The following is a 20,011-nucleotide window of genomic DNA, read 5'->3' on the forward strand; positions in this document are numbered from 1 at the left end:
TAGGAACACAGGACTGGAAGAAAATTCCTGAGTCAATTAATTTGGTCCCCTACTTATGGAAGGTGCCACATCAACTCCTCTGTAACTTTTTCTGTTTTGTCCTCGTGTTTCCATTTTTAAAGTGGCAGGAGAATCACAGAGTTCAAATAGTCATGAACAGTCTTTCTCCCAGCCTAAATTTCCTTCTCTCCAGTTTACAGACATTTGTTCCTGTGTCAGTGCTGTTCTTCGGTTTAGACAGCTCTTCTCTGTCATATGTAACCTCTGCATTTCTCAGTACATTAGCAGAGAGCAGCCATATCCCCTATTAGCCTACTTGCTCTCAGACAAAACAATTCAAGGTTGTCTAGTCTTCCTAACCCTAACTATCCTGGCCTTCCCAAGTCCCTTTGCCTATCTTATTCTTGCATAACCTCCTTTTGCAGTAAAAACCATAAATCACTATCCACTTCTAGAAGGTTCTTTAACTACGTGTGAATGTGAACCAAGAATACTCACTAGAGGAAGTCATCAGTTTACAAAATGTAAATATGGAATATGTAGAATTGCAATATTATTGTGAGACCTTTCCTGATGTTGTGGTTATTCTTGTTTAACAAATTACACTACGTACGAATTCTCGGCTCACAAGGGTGCAGTATCTCGTTTTCTTTAGGACTCCGCTGGGAAACTGACACAGTACTTTTGCTTCTTTGGCAGGTGAAGATGCACACTGTGTCCTACATTCATTTCTTCTACCTTGGCCTGTGTTTGCTTACCTTAACCAGTTCTGCTACTGCTGGCCCAGAGACGCTCTGTGGTGCAGAGCTGGTTGATGCTCTTCAGTTCGTATGTGGAGACAGAGGCTTTTATTTCAGTAAGTCAACCCTTTCTTTCATACAACTGCTAAACTTCTCCTTGTAGTCCACTGGGGTTTGCAAGTGCTCTAAGTAAGCACAAGAATAATCAACCTAGGCTGCAAAGTATTACTACTGCTCTCTTTCTCTGAGGTGTCCAGATTTTCAGTGAACATGAAGTCCCAGCAAAGCACAGAGCTGTGCCTGTGTTCAGCCTCTCCAAGGTTTTAATGAATTTCCTTTTCAAACGTGTTATTGTTTTTAACCACTTCCCAGCTGTTGCTATTCCACCTGCTATATTACAGCTTTCTGCTGGCCTGACACTGAAATTAATGGAACAACAGGACATGCTTAGACCCAAGACATTCATGTGGCAGTACTGCATGTACCTCTTATGTCAGACAACTTGTAAACAGTTTAAGTACACATTGTATCATATTAAAACACAAAAAGCTTCAACATCTGGTTTGAAAAAAGAAAATCTGGAAGGCAGCAAGTAAAAAGTTACAGCATCCAAGTATCCGCATACTACATCAGTTAAGTACAGGTGAAGGCAAATTCATTCATGGTGAGATAATAAAGAAGAATCACAGTACAGACAATAGATAAAATTAAGTCTGTAACTGTGAATATATTAGTATTTGAACAACATTTTAGAACAAGACCTACACTTTGGGTGTGAACATCACAATGCTTTTCCTTTGCTGTGTTTTAAATTGTGCAAAACTGGAGTAATTAATTAGATGAATTAACTCTTTTATCTTAGCACTTTCTTACAAGTGGTGTCAAGATCAAGAAGTACAGAACATGTAAATAATAGAACTCTATTTCTAATTTTTAACTATTTGCTACTCAAATACCATGAAGTTAATGAAGCTTTTAACTGGGAATGTATTCATTCTTTAAGTCATATTAAAATAAGCAAGAACTTGTGTGATCAGAGCCTCTGAAGCTAGTGCTTACCCTTTCTAATAATGTGTCCCAAGTTATTCTTATTTGAAGTTACCTTTCTTTTAGGGCCTCAGTTGCCTTTGCAAACAGGAATGTAACCAAGAAAAGGAGATCAGGCTAGTGAGACTAGAAAGACAAATAATTTTCTGAAGGTTCTTTTTCTTTTTGTTTCTGGGCTTTTTGTGTGATGTCTGACTTTTTAAACGTTTTTAATCCTCTTTTTATCCCAATAATTCTTGTCTTCTAAGAGATCACTTTTGTTTTTCTGATTAGGTTCTCCTCCCGCCATCCCTTTTCATTTTTATTTATGGAGTTATTACTTTAAAGGTGTTTCTCCTTGCTTGCAATAAAATAGAAAAATCCACACTTTTTCATCTTTAATTTAAAGAAATCCCAGATTTCCTCTATATGCAAGTTGCTGACCTTTCCACTATCTTTTTGGCACTTCCTGTTAAAGTTTATCCTTCTGAAACTGGGAGTCTTAGTTTCATATATGCTCAGTAGTTCATTAGAGAATCCTTAATTTCTATATTTAACACGTCACCTATCACTAATCAGTTCTAGACTGCTGTTTAACTTAGTATGCTGGTGCTAAACAATATTAAAATATTGGGATTCCTCTTAGGGAACTTTAAATTTTTCTACCAATTATCTGTTTGTTCATTTGAACACCATAATCTGCTATATTCAGCAGCAGCTGAGTTTTACTTAAGAAATTATTTCAGTGTCCTACAAATACTTTCTTTTGCATGGCTGGCAAGAATGTAAAGGGAGCCTGTCACCTCCCCTTCTTGTCCCTACACCAGAAGACAATGAGATAACATGCCGTAATCTTAGAACAGCATAACAACATTTTTTTACTGTGTATGTATCTTAGACATATTTCCAGTCATTTCTCTTTGGTACAATGTTTGTTGCTTGTGTGGGGAACTAGCCTAATTGCTTACCAACTGACAGTGGCTGCTACTGCCACTCAGACCTAAAGTTACATGTACTCTTTGCTTTCCTCAAGGTAAAAGTATATGTAACATGCTAGTCATCAGCAATAAGTGCCTTCGCTCTCAACCTTAGCTATTTTAAAGTTAAATAATCTGTTTCAAATTTCTACATTCCTTAAACTAGACTAGCTTTATTTAAAAATACCAGCATGGATCTTGGAAGTTTTAAAGGAGCTCACCACCCTTGCAGTCTTGACTTTTGTCTGCCATCAGTATAGACTTGCTCTCTGGTTTTCTTTATTATGTGTTTACATTTTCAGTTTTCACCTAAAACTGACAAAACTATTGACCCCATTGTATGGAAGCCTTCTGTAAGCAAGAACCTATAAGTTGTCCCAAGCTCATTCAGTATCCTAGGAGTCCTCTATCTGATTTCAGTTGTTTTTCTGTTTTGTAACCTCATCAAGGTTTTATTAATGAATGATCACCTGGTTTCAGGGAAGTCTTGAACTGCTGTAATCAACAGACTGCAATTTCAGCATTCAACTGGAATTTTATGCAGTTAATACACGGGCCTTGGGAGCTCAGTAATGTGCATTCCGTATGTGACCCTACTTGTAATTCATGAGCAATTTAATTTGTCTTAGTCTTCTCCCTGTTATTTGTTAACATTTAATCTAAAATATAAAAACATAGAAAAAGTAAGTCCAGTAACATTTGTAAAACATCTTGAGATCCTGAACCTCCTATCAAATATACTACAGAATGCAACATATTATTGTAAGTTAAAAATGTTATTCCATCTCATGGCACTTTTTAAGAAGGCCGTATCATTTGCAGAGGTAAAAATCCAGTGAACTTTTTTTTTCTTTTAATGTGAAATGAATGTCAGTTTCAATTGTACTGTAAGTCTCCTATTCTCACATCCTGATTCCTTTATATAAAGTATAACCAGTGGTTATGTTTGCCTTTAATTTGCTCAGGAAATAGTTGTAAGGGAAGGTTTATTCTTCCATCATTCTGTATTTCACTAGAGACTTCAAATATAAAGAATACCTTTTGACTGAGGTAGAACTCCTGGTTCAGATTCAAGGTCAAAGCTTCTAAATATTCCTTGGGAGTTGTGGGTGGAAACGAAGATAGAATTAATTGTGTTACTTTCTGCTGAAACTCTGTATTCTACAACCACAAGGCTGTATCTACAGCTAGGACTGGAAGAGAAAAAATTTCCTTTATCTAGTTTATTCTTCTTGTGAAAACTAACTTCCTAGTTATAAAAGGAAATTCTTCACAGCTTTTGAAGGGACGCACCAACTACTTACCACACACAAGGAAAAATACTGACCACAAGAGGAAGCCAGAAGCTGTTTCTAAAACTTTCTTCATGAGGTAGACTGGCAAAGAGGTTTTTTTTTTTTTTTTTCTTTTTTTTTTAGGGGATGATGCCACAAGAATCCCAGTATAGTGCATCTGCTTTTTCCCTTGGCCACATTTAATCCCAGCCAGCACTGGCTACTCCTTGGACAGCTTTTACTCTCCCGTGATTCACTAGTGCACATAAGGTTGTGGCCACCTTGTATTTAGCAACTTCTCTCTAGTAGGATTTCTGCCACTGAAGTACCTGTGCACTGTGTCATGTTAGGAGAAGCCAAGAAAGGAGGAGTCTGGCCACAGTTTTCTATTCCTTGCAACTGAACCTCTGGAAGACAACAAATGGCTACAGTTCGACATAATTGTCCTCAGTTAACGCTTCTCATTCCAGTTTCTAAAGCTTAATTTAGATAGCAATCAGTATCTGAGGCCATGGCACAGGGTATCAATTTCATGAATTTATAAAACCTTTTTTTTCAGTTAAAAAGAAGCAGCTTTGGTCTTTAAGTGAATCTTCTGAAGCATCACTTGCACAGAAAACAAAGAGCTGAATTTAGAGACCCGACACAGTGAAGTTCCACTGATATTCTTCAGAGCACAGAGAATGGTCCAGCACATGCTTCCTTATACCCAAGAATGAATCCCACAATGGACATAGGCTTTACTAGTATCCAGCCCTAATGATCCCTGTGTCAGCTGCTTTGTGTAGAATTATTACAAATTTTTACAGCTTATTTTCCCACTAAGACAATCAGAATCATGCAGTGTCCTTGGGAATATCCTCAACTCTGAGCAGCATAAGAATATTGGGTTATAATCACCAGAAAATCAGAAAGAGACAAGATTTTGGTTAATCAGACCTGTCATCATATCTCATTGCTTTATAGAACCAAAGCATAAATGGAGGAATTGCTGCCTTACAGACGAGGAAATTAAGGGCTTAGCAACAGGCAACTGTGTGTTGCTTCTTCGATTCCCTTTTAGTTTAACAGCCTCTGGTTTACTTCAGGAAGTCTGCTTTTAAGATGTTTTTAAGATTTCCAGGTCTGTCAAATCTATCAACATAATTACAACAGAAGGAATTGCATTGAGTGCTTTAACTACTTCATACCTGTAGGGACTATGAGTCATTAGCTCCTCTGTGTGTCCCTGACTGAAAGCAATGTTATGTTATGAGCCCAGGAATGGAATGCTGAAAAGCTGCAGTGGACATACTGCCTATGGTGTCAGTGACACTCTTACAAAACTTTGAGAAGAAATCCTGGTCATCTTGGCTATGTCCACACTGCAAGCTATGAGATTGTTTTTAAGTTTCTTGATCTGACTATATGCCCCATTTAAGCCAAATCCCATATCAAGGAGAGGCTTGAGTGTTCCTCATCCTTTATCTGCAGGTTCCTTACTTCTTCCAGGAAAGCTAGCCTGGAAAGGAGCAAAGGTGTACTTTTATCAGGCCCCCATGGTCAGTGATCAGGGAACCAGGACTGTAGGCACAATGGTTGATAGACTTCAGTAAAACAAGTGACTACTGTGGCTTCAGGAGTGAAATCAATGTATAATCAAATAGTAGCTAATGAATAGTAGACTAGTGTGCACTCAGTTGCCCCTTGTAGAAATCATTGAGGAATTTCTTTGAAAACAAGCCATTCTTTGAAAGAATTTTGCACTTTTTTACACATTAAGAAGGGCTAGGGAATGTACCTAAAGGCTTACCTTAATTTGGTGAGCTTAACCTTCTTAAGGTACCTCCCTAATCACAGAGAGAGAAATTCCTGAAGAGGATGACTCAGACACCATATCAGGCTCCTGAATCATCCTCTAGAAAAGCCTGTTTCTCTCCATGGACTACAGAGGGAGCCTCTAAAATAGACTGAAGGTGGACTCTACCAACAACTCTCTTGTACAACTACTTCTCTTGTCCGAAAGGTTTTCATAGTTTTCCAACCGGTTTGCTTTTCATTAGGTGGGACCACAGTAGTAATAATAATAATAAAGAGATGATTGGAAGCAAACCATTGATCAAAAAGTCCCCACTACTAAAACCAAATGAATACAGTTTCTCTATAAGTTCAATTTATATGTGCCCTTACTAGCTGTTGGACATGAGAGAAGGCAATGTTTTTTATGATGTTTGCCTTTATCTCTACACTAGATCATATTTCAAATTTAGCAGAAAGCTGTTATTTGACATCTGATTACTTAATTGCAGTTAGCTATTTGTGTATTTAATGCATTGTTTAGTCTCATGTTGGCTAAATTCACTTAAAGAAGCTCTTGGCAAGATCAGCATTAATTCTTGGCATAGCTGCCTCTCATACTTTCTCACTGAACCTTAAATACCAAGAAAAACCCTTCACTGACTTCAGTTCTGGCATTTACTTTATGTAATTGGCCAAAACCTTTGCATATGGTCCTTTTCCTTTGTCGTGATATTAATAATGGCTTTGCAATATTTGATCAACAGCAGCAAAAGTCACAAAGCAAATTATTCAGTTGACCAGATCCACACAGTCTCTTAATTAAAACCTTCTGTATTATCTACTTGAGCATCCAGGGCAATCTATGTGGAGTACTCATTCAAAGAAGGAAATTCATATAGCCATTTCTCTAAAGCTTACTCAGTGCTTCAGCTATTATGCATCTGTTTCAAACCCTCTCATCACCGAAAATCCAGTAGAGACTGAAAGCTGAATTCATTTTAGAGCTTTGCTGGACAAGGATGGACCTAAAAATGTACAATAATAATAATAATAATAAATGTAAAAATGTACAGTACCTAAATGTAAACATTTCCCTGTGATACAAGTTTAATTGTTCAAAAGTGTGACAACAAATGAAAGCAGTAATGGACAGCTGAATCAGTCCTGGGTTGCATTAGGAAAAGCATTACCAGCAGGTTTAGGGAGGTAATCCTCCCCCTCTGCTCAGCCACATCAGGAGTACTGTGTCCAGTTCTGGGCTCCCCAGTACAAGAAAGACATGGAGCTACTGGAACGAGTCCAGGAGAGGGCTACAAGGATGATGAAGGGACTGGAGCATCTCTCATATCAGGAAAGGCTGAGAGAGCTGGGACTCTTCAGCCTGGAGAAGAGAAGACTGAGGGGGGATCTCATCAATGTGTATAAGTATCTGAAGGGAGGGTGTAAAGAAGATGGGGCCAAATTCTTCTCAGTGGTGCCCAGCGATAGGACAAGAGGCAACAGGCGCAAACTGAAACACAGGAAGTTCCATCTGAACATGAGGAAAAACTTCTTTACTGGGAGGGTGACAGAGCACAGGAACATGTTGCCCAGGGAGGCTGTGGAGTCTCCATCCTTGGAGATATTCAAAAGCCATCTGGACAAAATCCTGGGCAATGTGTTCTAGGTGACCCTGTCTGAGCATGGGGGTTGGACTAGATGATCTCCAGAGGTCCTTTCCAACCTCAACCATTCTGTGATTCTGTGAATCCCACGTATAGTAAATTTAACGTGTTTTCAAAGGTTTTGCTCTTACATGACAGAGTTGAAGCTTTTTGCTTACCTCAGACTAAATACTTTGTTACTGAAAATTAGAATAATGTCTTTAGATCAAAAGAAACAATATCAAGTAACACCTGTTAGGGTTCATCTTTCTTTTTTCTGAATCAACCACATATTTATATATTTTCCATCTTATTTTTGAAATTCAGCTGTGATCTCAAATTTTCCATCTACAAAATATAACAGAAAGTTCTACAGTAAGAGAATATCTGCAGACACCAGACCCTTTTGCTTCCACTATGTGCCCATAAAAGTGTATAAGTGGAAAATAAAAGTGTATAAGTGGAAAAGGGTGCCCTGTTCAAGCACTTCCATTTACAAATCAGGACCCACGCTCAAACAGAAATTTTATGGGTTTTTTTGATACAAAACTATTTGTTTATACTGTTCATGCCTTTGTGTGTTGAGCATAAATTTACACAAGTCTGAGAATAGGGAAAAAATAAGGGGTTGGTTCAGACCATTTTCATTCAGTCCAGCTCAGCAAACAAAATGGTTTTTTTCAGAAAGTTAATGTAACACTACTCATTAACTATTTTTATCACCAAACAAGTAAAGCACCTAAGTAACACCGCAAACCACTTATAAACAGGAACTTCAAAGTGAATATTCCTGAAAATTGTTTTGACTTAAATGGAATGTTCATTAACAGTCATCTCCTACTAAGGCTTGGATAAAAGCTTACATTACACACACTGATGCTGTATTTCACTAACAAGTCTGAATTCTTAAGAATTTTTAAGTGTTGCATGGCTAATACAGAGGTAGAAGTATGGGGTTGTGTGAAAGGTGGTAGAGAAGATGAAATTATGGTTGCGAGCATGAAAAGATGAGTACATTCTAAATTAGTTTTGGTGGTTGTGTGATACTATGTATAAAACATCTGGTTTACAGCAGAGGGGTTTTTTTAGACTTGCAATAACTATAGTGAAGATTTTTTTTAATGCAGTCGGCCCCATCAAAATGACCAGATAAGAGCTTCTACTATTACAATTTTTATTACATCTTTTTGTAACTCTTCATTGATTACTTCAGGTTACGTGAAAGCCAATAAGAACATCTATTTTAGGTTAACATGGCAAGTATAAATTGCATCATACCTTGAAAGTCCTGTAGAAAAGTACGAGGTAATAATTTGTTTCCACATCCCCTGAATTCCTGAATTACTAGTCAACAGGTCTTCCATGAAAAAACTTAGTTTTTCCTACGTATTTCAAGTTTTATGTTTCTTTCCATTAAAGTTTCCAGCCTTTCACAGACATATTTAGTTTGGCAGGAAGAATCTGGTGACTCATATACTGAAGAGATTTGAGAGCAAGCTACTGAAAATGTATCTAATTTCTTCTTGTGTAATTTGGGAGCAAGCTACTGATAGTATGTCTAATTTTCCTAGTTTAATCAGATGTATTATTGGCAAATATATGTCCTGAATAAAAGCCATATTTGTGCCTGAAATATATAGCTAAGATTAAATGCAAAAACACCATGCATATTTGCTTTTAGAATGCTCCTAGCTTTTTCTAATTGCTTCTGGCATTATACTCTAAATCAATGGGCACTGAATGAAAACAGAGATACTACTGAAATCAATTGCATTATATCTTAGATTTTAGTAATATGAAACAAGTGATCCTTACTGATGGGGATTTTTTTTGTGGTGGTGTCATTTTTTTTTTTCAAAGTAGGATAGAGGTGCATGGAAGAATAGGTGATGTTATTCCTCCATGATTCATATGGAGGATAAATGTACTAGAAAAGTTTTCACTTGTATTTTGTATTGATGATTGTATTGTTTCCTTCACCTTTTTTCAGACAAAAAGACTCTTCTACATTCAGTTCTTTATAGACAGACATTCTGTGATGAGCTTATATCATTTTGCTTTATCCACATACAGACTGAACTTTCTGAAGGATCAAGGCTAAACAGAGGTTGATCCAATACACACAAGGAGATTCTGGTTCAGATTCATACCATCTACTTTCAGGCACTTAAATCAGGTGTCTCAGTTAGGAGCCTGCTCACTCAAGCTCATACCATAGTCAGTGGAAGAGTTAGAAACTTTCAGAGCTGTCTTTAAGTGCTGAATATCCCTTAGGACATACTTTTCTTTCTCCACTGGTTATATAAGGAGTCTATGGCAATTGGACCCTGAAGTTGGTGCCTAAGTGCCTCAATTTTGGTGGGATGAATCTATTTCAAACCATACATGTCAGTGAACTCCCATGTGGAGATAAGGATGCACTTTTGTGGCCCAGATTTCAGTTTAAAGCAAATCTGAGCTTATTTTAGCTGCCATCATACAATACAATTCAACAAAGACCCAGAAAGTTCACTGTGGAGGTAACACCAGCTAGGCTTGCTCCTTTAGCCTTCTTTAAGAACTGCCAGGACTTTAGTCTAAGTGTGAATTCTGTTGGACAAAGGACTCCATTCTGATACAATAAAGGTAGAAGGAAAAGACTTATCTTTTTTTTCCTTGATATAATAGATGGAATATATTCTTGCATGCCATAATAAGTAACATTCCCTGATATTTTATTCTTGCATAATGAGACAAGTACACTTATCCATGCCTAAATATTGAGCTAATTTTTTACACTGCTGTTCACATTGATTTATTTCTAGTCCTATGAATACACATGGCTCAGCAGTTTTTTAAGAAATTGAGACAATAATAAAATTCAAAGCAAGAGTGACATCTAAACACGAAAGAGTCATCCAGCATGAGATACTCACAGGAATGATTTTTCAAAGACTTGTGGAATTTCATCTCTATTTAAGGAATTAGATATAATAGACCTAATATAGCTATCCCAAGACAGTCATTTCAAAAAGTGAAGTAGTCAACATAATATGGTCATTCAAAAAAAAGTAGTAAGATTTTGTGTAAAATTTGACCACTACCTTTCTTTTTGCAAATGTTATAATAAAATTGTACAACTGCAGCTGTAATGGCTTTAATTCAACTACTATAATTTTTGTTACATAGTCACTTCCTTTTAGTTTTTGAAAGCAATAGGGATTATGCCATAAAACATAATTGAATTATTTTCCGTTATCACTAAGATGAAGACTAATAAAGTGAGCAGAATTTGTAAGTGGTGATATTCTTATTATCTGTGGCTTTTTTCAAATATAAATTGATACTCTGATGTGAAACAGATGAAGGTCAGATCTGTGAAAATAGCTTTAAATTTTTTGAAAAAAATCAGACTTGAAACCACCAACAACAATCAAATAATCAACAACAGATTCTGAATGTAAAATGATTATCTCTGAGTTGTGAAACAGATAGGAGTGCTCCAGTGTTAATACATTTCGTTAGGATATACTACCACAAAGATATCTACACTTCTACATAGCAGAGAAAAGAGAGAGGTTGTTGAGGAAAAGCTATTCTATATTAGGATAGTAAAGGGGAAACGATGATAATAAAGAAGGAAAAAAGAGTGAGAACCTATTCATTCATTGCTCCTAAATTCCCAGCCTTGTCCAGGAGCTTCTTTGCTTCACATCCAATCAGGAGTCCATGGATGCTATTTCAAGGTTATCTGTTAACTGCAACTGGCTTTGGCTCAATCCACTGAGGATAATATGGGCTAATTTGAGGAATTCTCCATGTTCACTAGAGAAAATAATTACCTCTTATTGATTTTCCTAGGTCTTTTGGCCATAAGTATCACTGTGCCACAAATATTTTCCCTTGAACTTGATTCCCACTGGTTTCTAACCAGTCATCTGTTTTTCCAAAATTACTAGCTGAACGAACTTCCAATATTTTCCCCTCTGTATTATAAATATAGCAAAGAGGGTTTCTCTTGTGCGATCAGTAGATACTATTTGTGCCTGAATTGGAAGGGGTAAATACACATTAAAAATATACTCATTTTTCACGTCCATTCAAACCAACATGAAGGGTTTGTATTGTTTGTATTTCAAGTACACCTACCAGTCATGCATGGTGTAAACTGTTAGAAAATACCATATCTTCAGACTTCAGTAAAGCTGAAGTGCTTAAGTTGGTCCTACTTTTGTGGCAGCTAGGTGCATACATTTAAAAAAATGAGGCCTAATTGTTTCAGAGGTGCCAATCTACTTACAAAAATGGCTATAATCTCAGGGAAAGTCAGTGAGACCTGACCTCCTAAAAGCATATGGGGCAGATTTTCAATGGGTTTTAGGCACTGAAGAGGCAGATGGACACCCAAGAGATTTTCAAAAGCAATCATGTACGTAATTTGCATTGAAATCAATGATAGAGAGTCCTTGGCAATCTTTTTCAATACTGTATCTATGCTTTTAGTAGCCTCAGTATCTTTGGAAATAGGAGTCAGGGTCCTTAGCTACTTCTCAAAATTTTGCCTATGAACCTTAATGAATGCTTGTGAAAAATGTATCACCATTAAAAGCTCTTTAAAATAAGAATTGGCATAATGACTTGGCTTCCTCTCTGACGTGAAACATACTAATACGCTTAGTATGAAATCTCCTTACTTCTAGCATAAATGCGTGAGGCATCAGATGAAAGCTAATAATTTCCCAAGTGAGCTAAAAATAATGAAGTCTGAATTTGAATAAATATTGTAAGAGGCATTCTGGAACAGACAGTGGTTAATAAGGACTGTGAATGCTACCTTTCCACTAACCTCATCTGCAAGATGCCAAAGCCTAAATAGGGACCACAAACAATAAAGGATAAAGACTTAGCACGAGAAAAACATTAATCATTGCAGGAAGCTGGATACAATGAATACTTTATTATTTTCTTTGTCTTCTAAATGGAAAAGTATAACTAAAAATACCTCAAAAGTCTTTAGGAGCTATGTCCATAATATGTTTTATTTTGGAGGTTCATGCATAAGATGAACAGACTCCACCGCAATTAGCAGCACTTGACAGTACCTGAAATTGCGTTCATTCTAAATGCATTGTGACGTTAGGAGTGAGAGAATCTTCAGATTTTATGCAAAAGTAGTAGTTTGTGTGACTCCAAGTAATGCAGGGACCCACGAATTAAATGCGTTTTTTTTTTAAATGGGCTCTAAATCAAACAGAACTGCTTAATGAAAGAACTAGTTACTGAAACTGTCTCTTTCATTAGCCTAGGTGGCTAATGAATCCTAAGGATTCCTAAGAATCCCTTAAAAACTGGCAATGCTAGCCTTAATTTTTTTACTTTATGTGGTCACAGGCAAATCAATTTTATATTATGATAGTCTGTCATTAAATGACTACAGTCTTTTTAATAAAAATGTCATCAGTAGGTTACCAAGGATAAAGACTTCTTGAGAGAAGGAACAAGTCGCTCAAATATTTATTGTCTTTATAATGTAATGTGTGAGCTCATGTCCTATTGACGTCTAAGATCCAAATATTGCAGACAATGAAGAATTAATATTTTTCTCATAAACTCTTCTAGAGTGCTCATCACTGAAGTATTTGATTGCAGCACTCAGACAAATACATTATACCCTACAATTTCTCAGGAAATTACCCATTTCTCAGAACATTCGTAAGTTTTTTTGCCCTAGTAATTGCATATCCAGAATTGCACATCCAACTGGAGATGGCAGAGACTCATTTTGCAAAGTAATTTTAACATTTCAGCTAGTACTTTGTGTGTTCAAAACAGAATACAAACGTCAACTAATTAAACCTAGAGACAGAGTTAAGTAGTACTATCCCTTTACACAGGGGAAATTGAGGCCAAAAGGCAAAAGCAGATTTTATAATATGCAGCTGCAAATGTACCGCTTGTTCCAAAGCACCTTCAGTGCAAGCCCTATCCTACCTAAGTTAAGAAAGCACTTTTGAAAGGAGAGCTGGAATCAAAAGCAACATGATGTTCCACTCTTTTTCTTCAAAGCTGTGCACCTTTCCAAAGAATCATTAGCTTCTTTCTGCTTTCATTGCAGCAACAGGAATTACCTCATTCCTGTGAGCTGCAAAACTTCCATGGCAGGTGCTGTGCAGGGCAGGAGCAAAGCACTGACCAGGAAGACACACTATCGCCAAGTGGCGGGTGATAAACAGAATTCAGCAGGGAATCTTTGATGGTTTTAACTGAATGAAATCTCTTAGCCCAGAGATCTGGTTTTAGATGAATCGATTAAAAACAATTGAGAAAAAACATTAAATGTTTTATTTTCCTTTTCAGCCAAAATAGGAGCTAATGAAAGGCCCTACATTTGTTCACAGGGTTCATAATGTCCTGTTGCGTAAACATCTCTCAGAGTTAGGTGCTAAGCCTTCAGCTGGAATAAATAAGTCCCCACCTTGAGCAAGGTCCACATGATTTAGGCTTCTCCACTCATGGCTACTGTATTGAAACCACCAACAGGATGTCAAATAGTTCAAATAGTTCTGTGATATGACTGCTAGCAGAGACCACTGGCGCATTTCTCAGCAGTCACTATATAAAAATAATGCTTCTCACTTACCCAGTTTGTTGGCAAGGGACAGTAATCTACCAGAAAAAATCCACTTTCCATGTCAGTTTGTTTTTTTTTCTCCTGCTTTCCTCGTTCTGCATGGTTGCATACCATATTGTATGCAACACTAAGAAAAAAGGTGTTTGTTCTGAACAGCCTAAACAGATGAATAAAACTTTGTGGGCTGGGTCCATCCTAACTGTCCTTGACTAGACTTTTCAGACAAAGGAACTGATAGCTTCTCCTTTTCGCATTGTTAGTGTATGTTGATTATCTTTTGAAAAAGCATTCATTTCACTGCTTCCCTACAGTCTCAGGAGATGGAAAGCTGTCTAGGAAAACTGAGACCTAATTCTGTCTCAATAGGAGACTATTTTCTTGCTCAAACAACTGTAATCGCAGAAAAATTGAGCCTGAAGTACACAGTTGAAATCTAAAAGTCCCACCATCTCTTGAGTCAGTACAGAAAATTCACCTTTTCTTTGAATCTCTCTCTCTCTCTCCAGTCTGTATTACATCCTTGTGCCATTTTAAAAACAGACATAATGCTATTTTAAAGTACTGCTTTGAATTTATTTTAGATACATTTGAACTACAGTAATTTAGCTGACGGCTGCTTGATTTCAGTGCAGCCAGTGAGAAAGCAAGCAATCCAATGACCTCAAGTTCACTGAGATTTCTGGAAAACAAAAACAAGGGCTTGGAAGGCCACTGCTTTAACACATAGAGAAATATATTGAATACTTTCAAAGATATAAAATTCTTAGAACTGTTGGACAGGCTTCTGTGTGTGAACTCTCCTGTCCAAGTGGCATTGCTAAATACCATGACTCCAATCAGGAGGCTGACATCATGTTGTTGTGTAACTCATAACCATAGCAATGTCACTTTTTAAAATGCATTATACATGCATTCAGCAGCTTAAAATTTCAATAGTGTCAGATGTTAAATAAAGCACAATTCAGGATATTTCTTTTGAAATATGAGCTCTTCATATTTTTTGGAAAGAGGAAAGAGAATGTAAAGCTTGTTAAGCCAATGTTAACACTGGGAGCTTGGATTCAGAAAACAGACACAGTAGAAACAGTTTTCATCACCAATATAACTGATAGTGATATAAGCTGGTAGGAGAGCTAATTTTAATGGCTTAATGGACAGCAATAAATTTAAGCTTTTACATTACAAATAGGCTGAAATGAACCTAAATGTATGCAGTAACAAACAGCATAGTGCTCCCAGGCTGCTGCGTAAATGGTCTACCTGGCAGGCCAACTTAACTTAGTGTAGGTCAGGCCCAATGACTATAAGCAGTGGAGAAGGGCATGTAAAAGAAACTGGGAATGTAATCTTCCTCTCTTTTTCTTCGAAGCTATGCGCCTTTCGAAAGAATCATTAGCTTCTTTCTGCTTTCGTTGGAGCAACAGGAAGTACCTCATTCCTGTGAGCTGCAAAACTTCCACGGCAGGTGCTGTGCAGGGCAGGAGCAAAGCACTGACCAGGAAGAGACGCTATTGCCAGGTGGTGGGTGATAAACAGAATTCAGTATTGTCAGGAACTATTAAAGCAAAGAGACATGTATTCTTTGCTCCAAGTGATACAGGGATAGGGAACATATTACCAGGGTTACCAGTCCTAGAATACCAGTTCTATATTAGAGCTGTGAATCAGAGACACTATATCAGACTGATTGACCCTTCATGTAATCACAGTCATCAGCAGTGGTGTAATGCGGCCACTACCCTCTTCATGATCCACTGAGGAATCACTAATATTGTTTTTTCTGTATAACTTTAAACTGTGAAATAAAGGCTTACTATATCCCTTAGATCACATACTATTCAATGAGTTATGAGGCTATGCTTTCACAAGGTAGTGGATGATATGCCCCATAGTATACCATTCTCTGGGACAGACTGAATTATAGCTTCTGTGGCATGAAGTAAAGGACCTGAATTTCTCTGGTAACAAACAACAAGATTACTGTCTACTCTTTCAAAACTCAGCACTTGTAACTGCCACTTAAAGCACACAAGAATTCTAGACACAGATTACTTCCAGCACCAAACACACAGTCACTTGATTTCTTGACATGCCACACAAGATGTTCTTGTTGCTAATCAAGTTTTCACACGTACAGAAGACTTGTTTACAAATTTTGCAATCGTAAAAAGAAATGGTGGCATGTTGAAATGGATAAGTCCAGTACTACACAATGATGGATAATACAGTCCCTTTCTGTGCACTCCATGAATCCAGAAATAGGAATTCTGAATATGAGAAGCCTCACTGGTGTAAGCCCTCTCTCCTTTTATCTTTCAGAGGACACACTGAATGTTCCTTTAGACAGGCATAGAGAATAAAGCAGCTGGGAGGGCTATGGCTATTTCTAGCTCTGGCACTAACTAACTTACAAAACCTTGAACAAATCATTTTATCTGTATTTGTCTTACTTTTACTGTGTGAGAAAATGAGGCAATGATGTTTATTCACCTTTTAAATGCTTTTGAAATCCACAGATTCAGGTAATCATTCAGATCTATCCAAATCCTATTTTTTTTTAGAAGCTCACCCATATGTAACTCCACCATTTGGAAGAGCTAAAATTTTAACCAAAATGCCACCTTACCGAAAGTAAGATAAATTGCAGGTTATACTCTATCAGACTGAGGGAAGACAGTTCAGTAAATACAATAAAAATATATCTGTTGACATAGAGGATGAAAATTAGCTACTGCTTTCAAACTAGAAATTATTGTATGTCATATGATTGCAGGGAATCCCTCAAACCTTTTATAAACAATACTATACAATTATATAAAACTTAATGGAAAGTAAAGTAGATCACACAATTGTCTACTGCAAGTGTATGGCACAGGGTTCATAGGTTACATGAGACGGATTCTTCTAGCCAAACAAGTCAGACAATAATACCTCTAGGTCCTGAAAGACATTGCTTTGATTTCAGCAGAAGTAGATGTGGGGCTTAATATATGCTGAACAAAAAGAATATGCTGAAAAGAGAATGGTAGCAAAAACATAAGCTTAGTTTGCAATTTATCTGTAATCATCCTTGCCTTTCACCTTGACCTAGTTTCCTAATACTTTTCTTCATCTGAAGACCACTGCAAAGCTTCAGTAAATCATAAGCTCATTTCTTCATGTGTGCTTCAGCTTGCTCTATTAAGCAAACTGGTGCAGTGTTTCAATCTTCATTTTACTTTGAGGTATAAGTTCTGAGTCACCACCATTTGATTTTCTCTGAGCCTCCAGCTCATGTTTTCTCCTTTTCTTCCTGGATGTGTCACAACAACTGAATTGTAACATCCTAGTTAAATGGTAAAGGCCAGCAGACATCTGCTGGCGACACAGTACTGTGCTCTCACTCTAATTCCCTACACATTCTACTTCTCACACCACTTTCCTTGTATCCTCTCCATAAAGTGGTACAGCCTAGTAAGCAATTTCCTCTCATTCTCCACAACATTCTGCCAACACCAACACAGAGATGAGGCAATAAATCAATACAGTCACCTCATGGAAGAGCCCACTTGCTCTGCATGCTCTCTTACCAGCTCTGTTTCTATCAATATTCCAACAAGTTAACTTCTCCGTAGTCAGTGACTTCCCGGTAAGTAGAATATGTGTTACTTCCAGGTCAGCACTGTGTTAAGTAACTGTGAAGGTATTATTCTTCAGAATTGCTAAGTAATTTTGATTTGGGAAAACCAGTTAGGAAAAGTTCTGGTCTTTCAAATTTAATCAAAACTCTGTTCAAAAGTTTCCAGCATTTCTTAAGGAACATTAGAAAAAATCCCCTAGTCTGAGCTTTGAGATCTCCATTATTAATTTAAAGGAGTAAATTCTCTATTATATTTCTTTTAAAAATAGTCATTTTATATTAAAATTGCCTGCAGAGGAAAAGAAGGTGAGACCTGGCACGAAAAAAAGAGTGTTACAGGGAAGGCAGAAAAATTTCATCTGGAAAAGACGGATCAAAACAAAATTGAATTTAAGACAGAACTTTTAAAAGTTGCTATTAAGGTTCTGTATTTGGCAGCTACCTTCCCTGAACTAGGACTTTGATTCTTTTGAGGGTGAATCATGTTTGAACCAGGTTTCAAGGACAGTTCTCCTCTCACAAACACACAGCACGTGAAGCTGCATCCAGTTTTTATTATGGCATATAGCTGGGCAGTGTAGTAGCAATTGTGTGTAGGTAGTAGCTACATAAGTAGCAGTTTGCAGTCCTGGTTGAAACCTAGATATCAGTGTGACCTCACCTTCTAAATCATTTGTGGATCTGATTCCTAATCCACTACATCAATTCCTTCACACTTCTGCAGCATTTTGTAATAATCAAGAAATTAATGTTGTTTGTGCTTCTGTCTTCGCTAATGATACCACATAGAAGCTGGGATCCTTTGTATAAGCGGATCCTTCAGTTCTTAATGTTTTCACAGTCTCCATCTCACGATCTTTGTTTTCTAAGATTATTGTCCCTCATTTCCTGCAGCCCCCTTGGGTGTTTTTTTTTTTTGTTTTTACTTTGCCTCTTCAGCTTTATTCACGAAACACACCACTTTTTAGAGGGTCTCTGATGCTCCTTTCAGTCTCTTTCTTTAAAAGTACCCACACCACACAACCACAAAGTAGCCACATCTTGCTTAACTTCAGTCTCAGTAGAACCCCACAACCAATGCTTTCAAGAGAAATTTCAGCTCAACTTTCAGATAGAGAAATGTCAATATCAGACTGCTAGTTCTGTTATGCTAGCAGTTACAATGATAGCAGCCATTCTAATTAACAAAAGAGTTGCCAGATGACAATTTCTTGACATTATCATGAGGGAGGTATAAAAAGAAAAACAGTTGTGGAAGCCTGATTCTTCAGAGAATTATACTGATAAATACATACACCTGACTGATAAATGCTTTCCTTTTTTCTCCTCCCCAAATTCCATCTTCACATCATGGAGGAGTGAGGGTTATTTGATAAAACAGTGGTCCTCTCCAGAGAAGACGTGGTTACCTTTTAATGCAGGGTGGTTATTTTTTAATACAGGCAAAATCACATGGCTTCTAATCTTATTGACAGAAATGATTCAATGATTCTAGCTCACCCTTTTTCTCTCCCATTCCGTTACAAGAAAAAAAAGCAAAAAACTTGACAACAAAGATACTGTGCACAAATACACAAAAACTGAAGCCAAGAGAGGCAGGCTGGTTGAAGTTATAACAACTTTCAGGCAGAGATTAACATTAGAAAGTGTCAGACAATCTAAAATTTAGGTGATGCTACCTGCTCCAGGTATTAGTGTTAATGGCAATGTAATGGTGTCAAACAGTCATAATTTATACATATGATTACCAGACTTTGTGTTCTGCTGCTCAGCTGATGATAGTCTTAGGGGATATTTAGTTTGCTTTGGTAGAGGTATTTTATTTTCGAAAATTTACATGCACCACACGTGCAACACGACAGTATGAATTGTTCTCTAGGGACTGGGCTGCCCCTGACTGATTTCAGCTTGAGCTATACCAGATGCCATGTAGCCCATCCAGAAAAGCTAACCCTTAGTCTTTCTTCTGCTACATCCACTACAAACAACCTCACATAATTGTGCCAGATGACTGAGACAATAATGAATGAATGGTCCATGAAGAACTCTGGAGAGGTTTTAGCAATTTCTGTAGGAAATGAGTCAAAATGAATATGAGCAAGATATGGGAGATGGTGCAATAACGTCTGGTTTCTTCCGGATAAAAACAAAGAACAAGTGTCCTATCACTGGTATTTTATCTTCAGCCAGTATGGTGTCTAAATGTGAAAATTTACAATGTGAAATAATAAATTAGGAACGTCTGCTCCATTAGGAAACAAATACAGTACTCAATAATTACTACCAGCTTGAGTACTAAAATGTTAACAGTATGTTTGAATTCTTAAATGCTGCATTTCTTAG

At 37.2% G+C, this 20,011-nt stretch overlaps 1 protein-coding gene and 1 long non-coding RNA gene across 2 annotated transcripts in view; one reads left to right on the forward strand and one right to left on the reverse strand.

The window, feature by feature from the left end:
• LOC135328693 (uncharacterized) overlaps nt 1-20,011 on the reverse strand; it is a 150,103-nt gene that overhangs the window by 128,569 nt on the left and 1,523 nt on the right. The gene's annotated exons all lie outside the window — the stretch shown is intronic.
• Nucleotides 1-20,011, forward strand: part of IGF1 (insulin like growth factor 1) — a 60,378-nt gene that overhangs the window by 3,980 nt on the left and 36,387 nt on the right. The window contains exon 2 of the mRNA XM_026117890.2: nt 700-856. Coding sequence (XP_025973675.1) covers nt 700-856 — 157 coding nt within the window. The remainder of the gene's footprint in view (nt 1-699; nt 857-20,011) is intronic.

The sequence above is a fragment of the Dromaius novaehollandiae genome, chromosome 1, assembly GCF_036370855.1.
Source record: "Dromaius novaehollandiae isolate bDroNov1 chromosome 1, bDroNov1.hap1, whole genome shotgun sequence".
In the NCBI taxonomy this organism is placed as follows: domain Eukaryota; kingdom Metazoa; phylum Chordata; class Aves; order Casuariiformes; family Dromaiidae; genus Dromaius; species Dromaius novaehollandiae.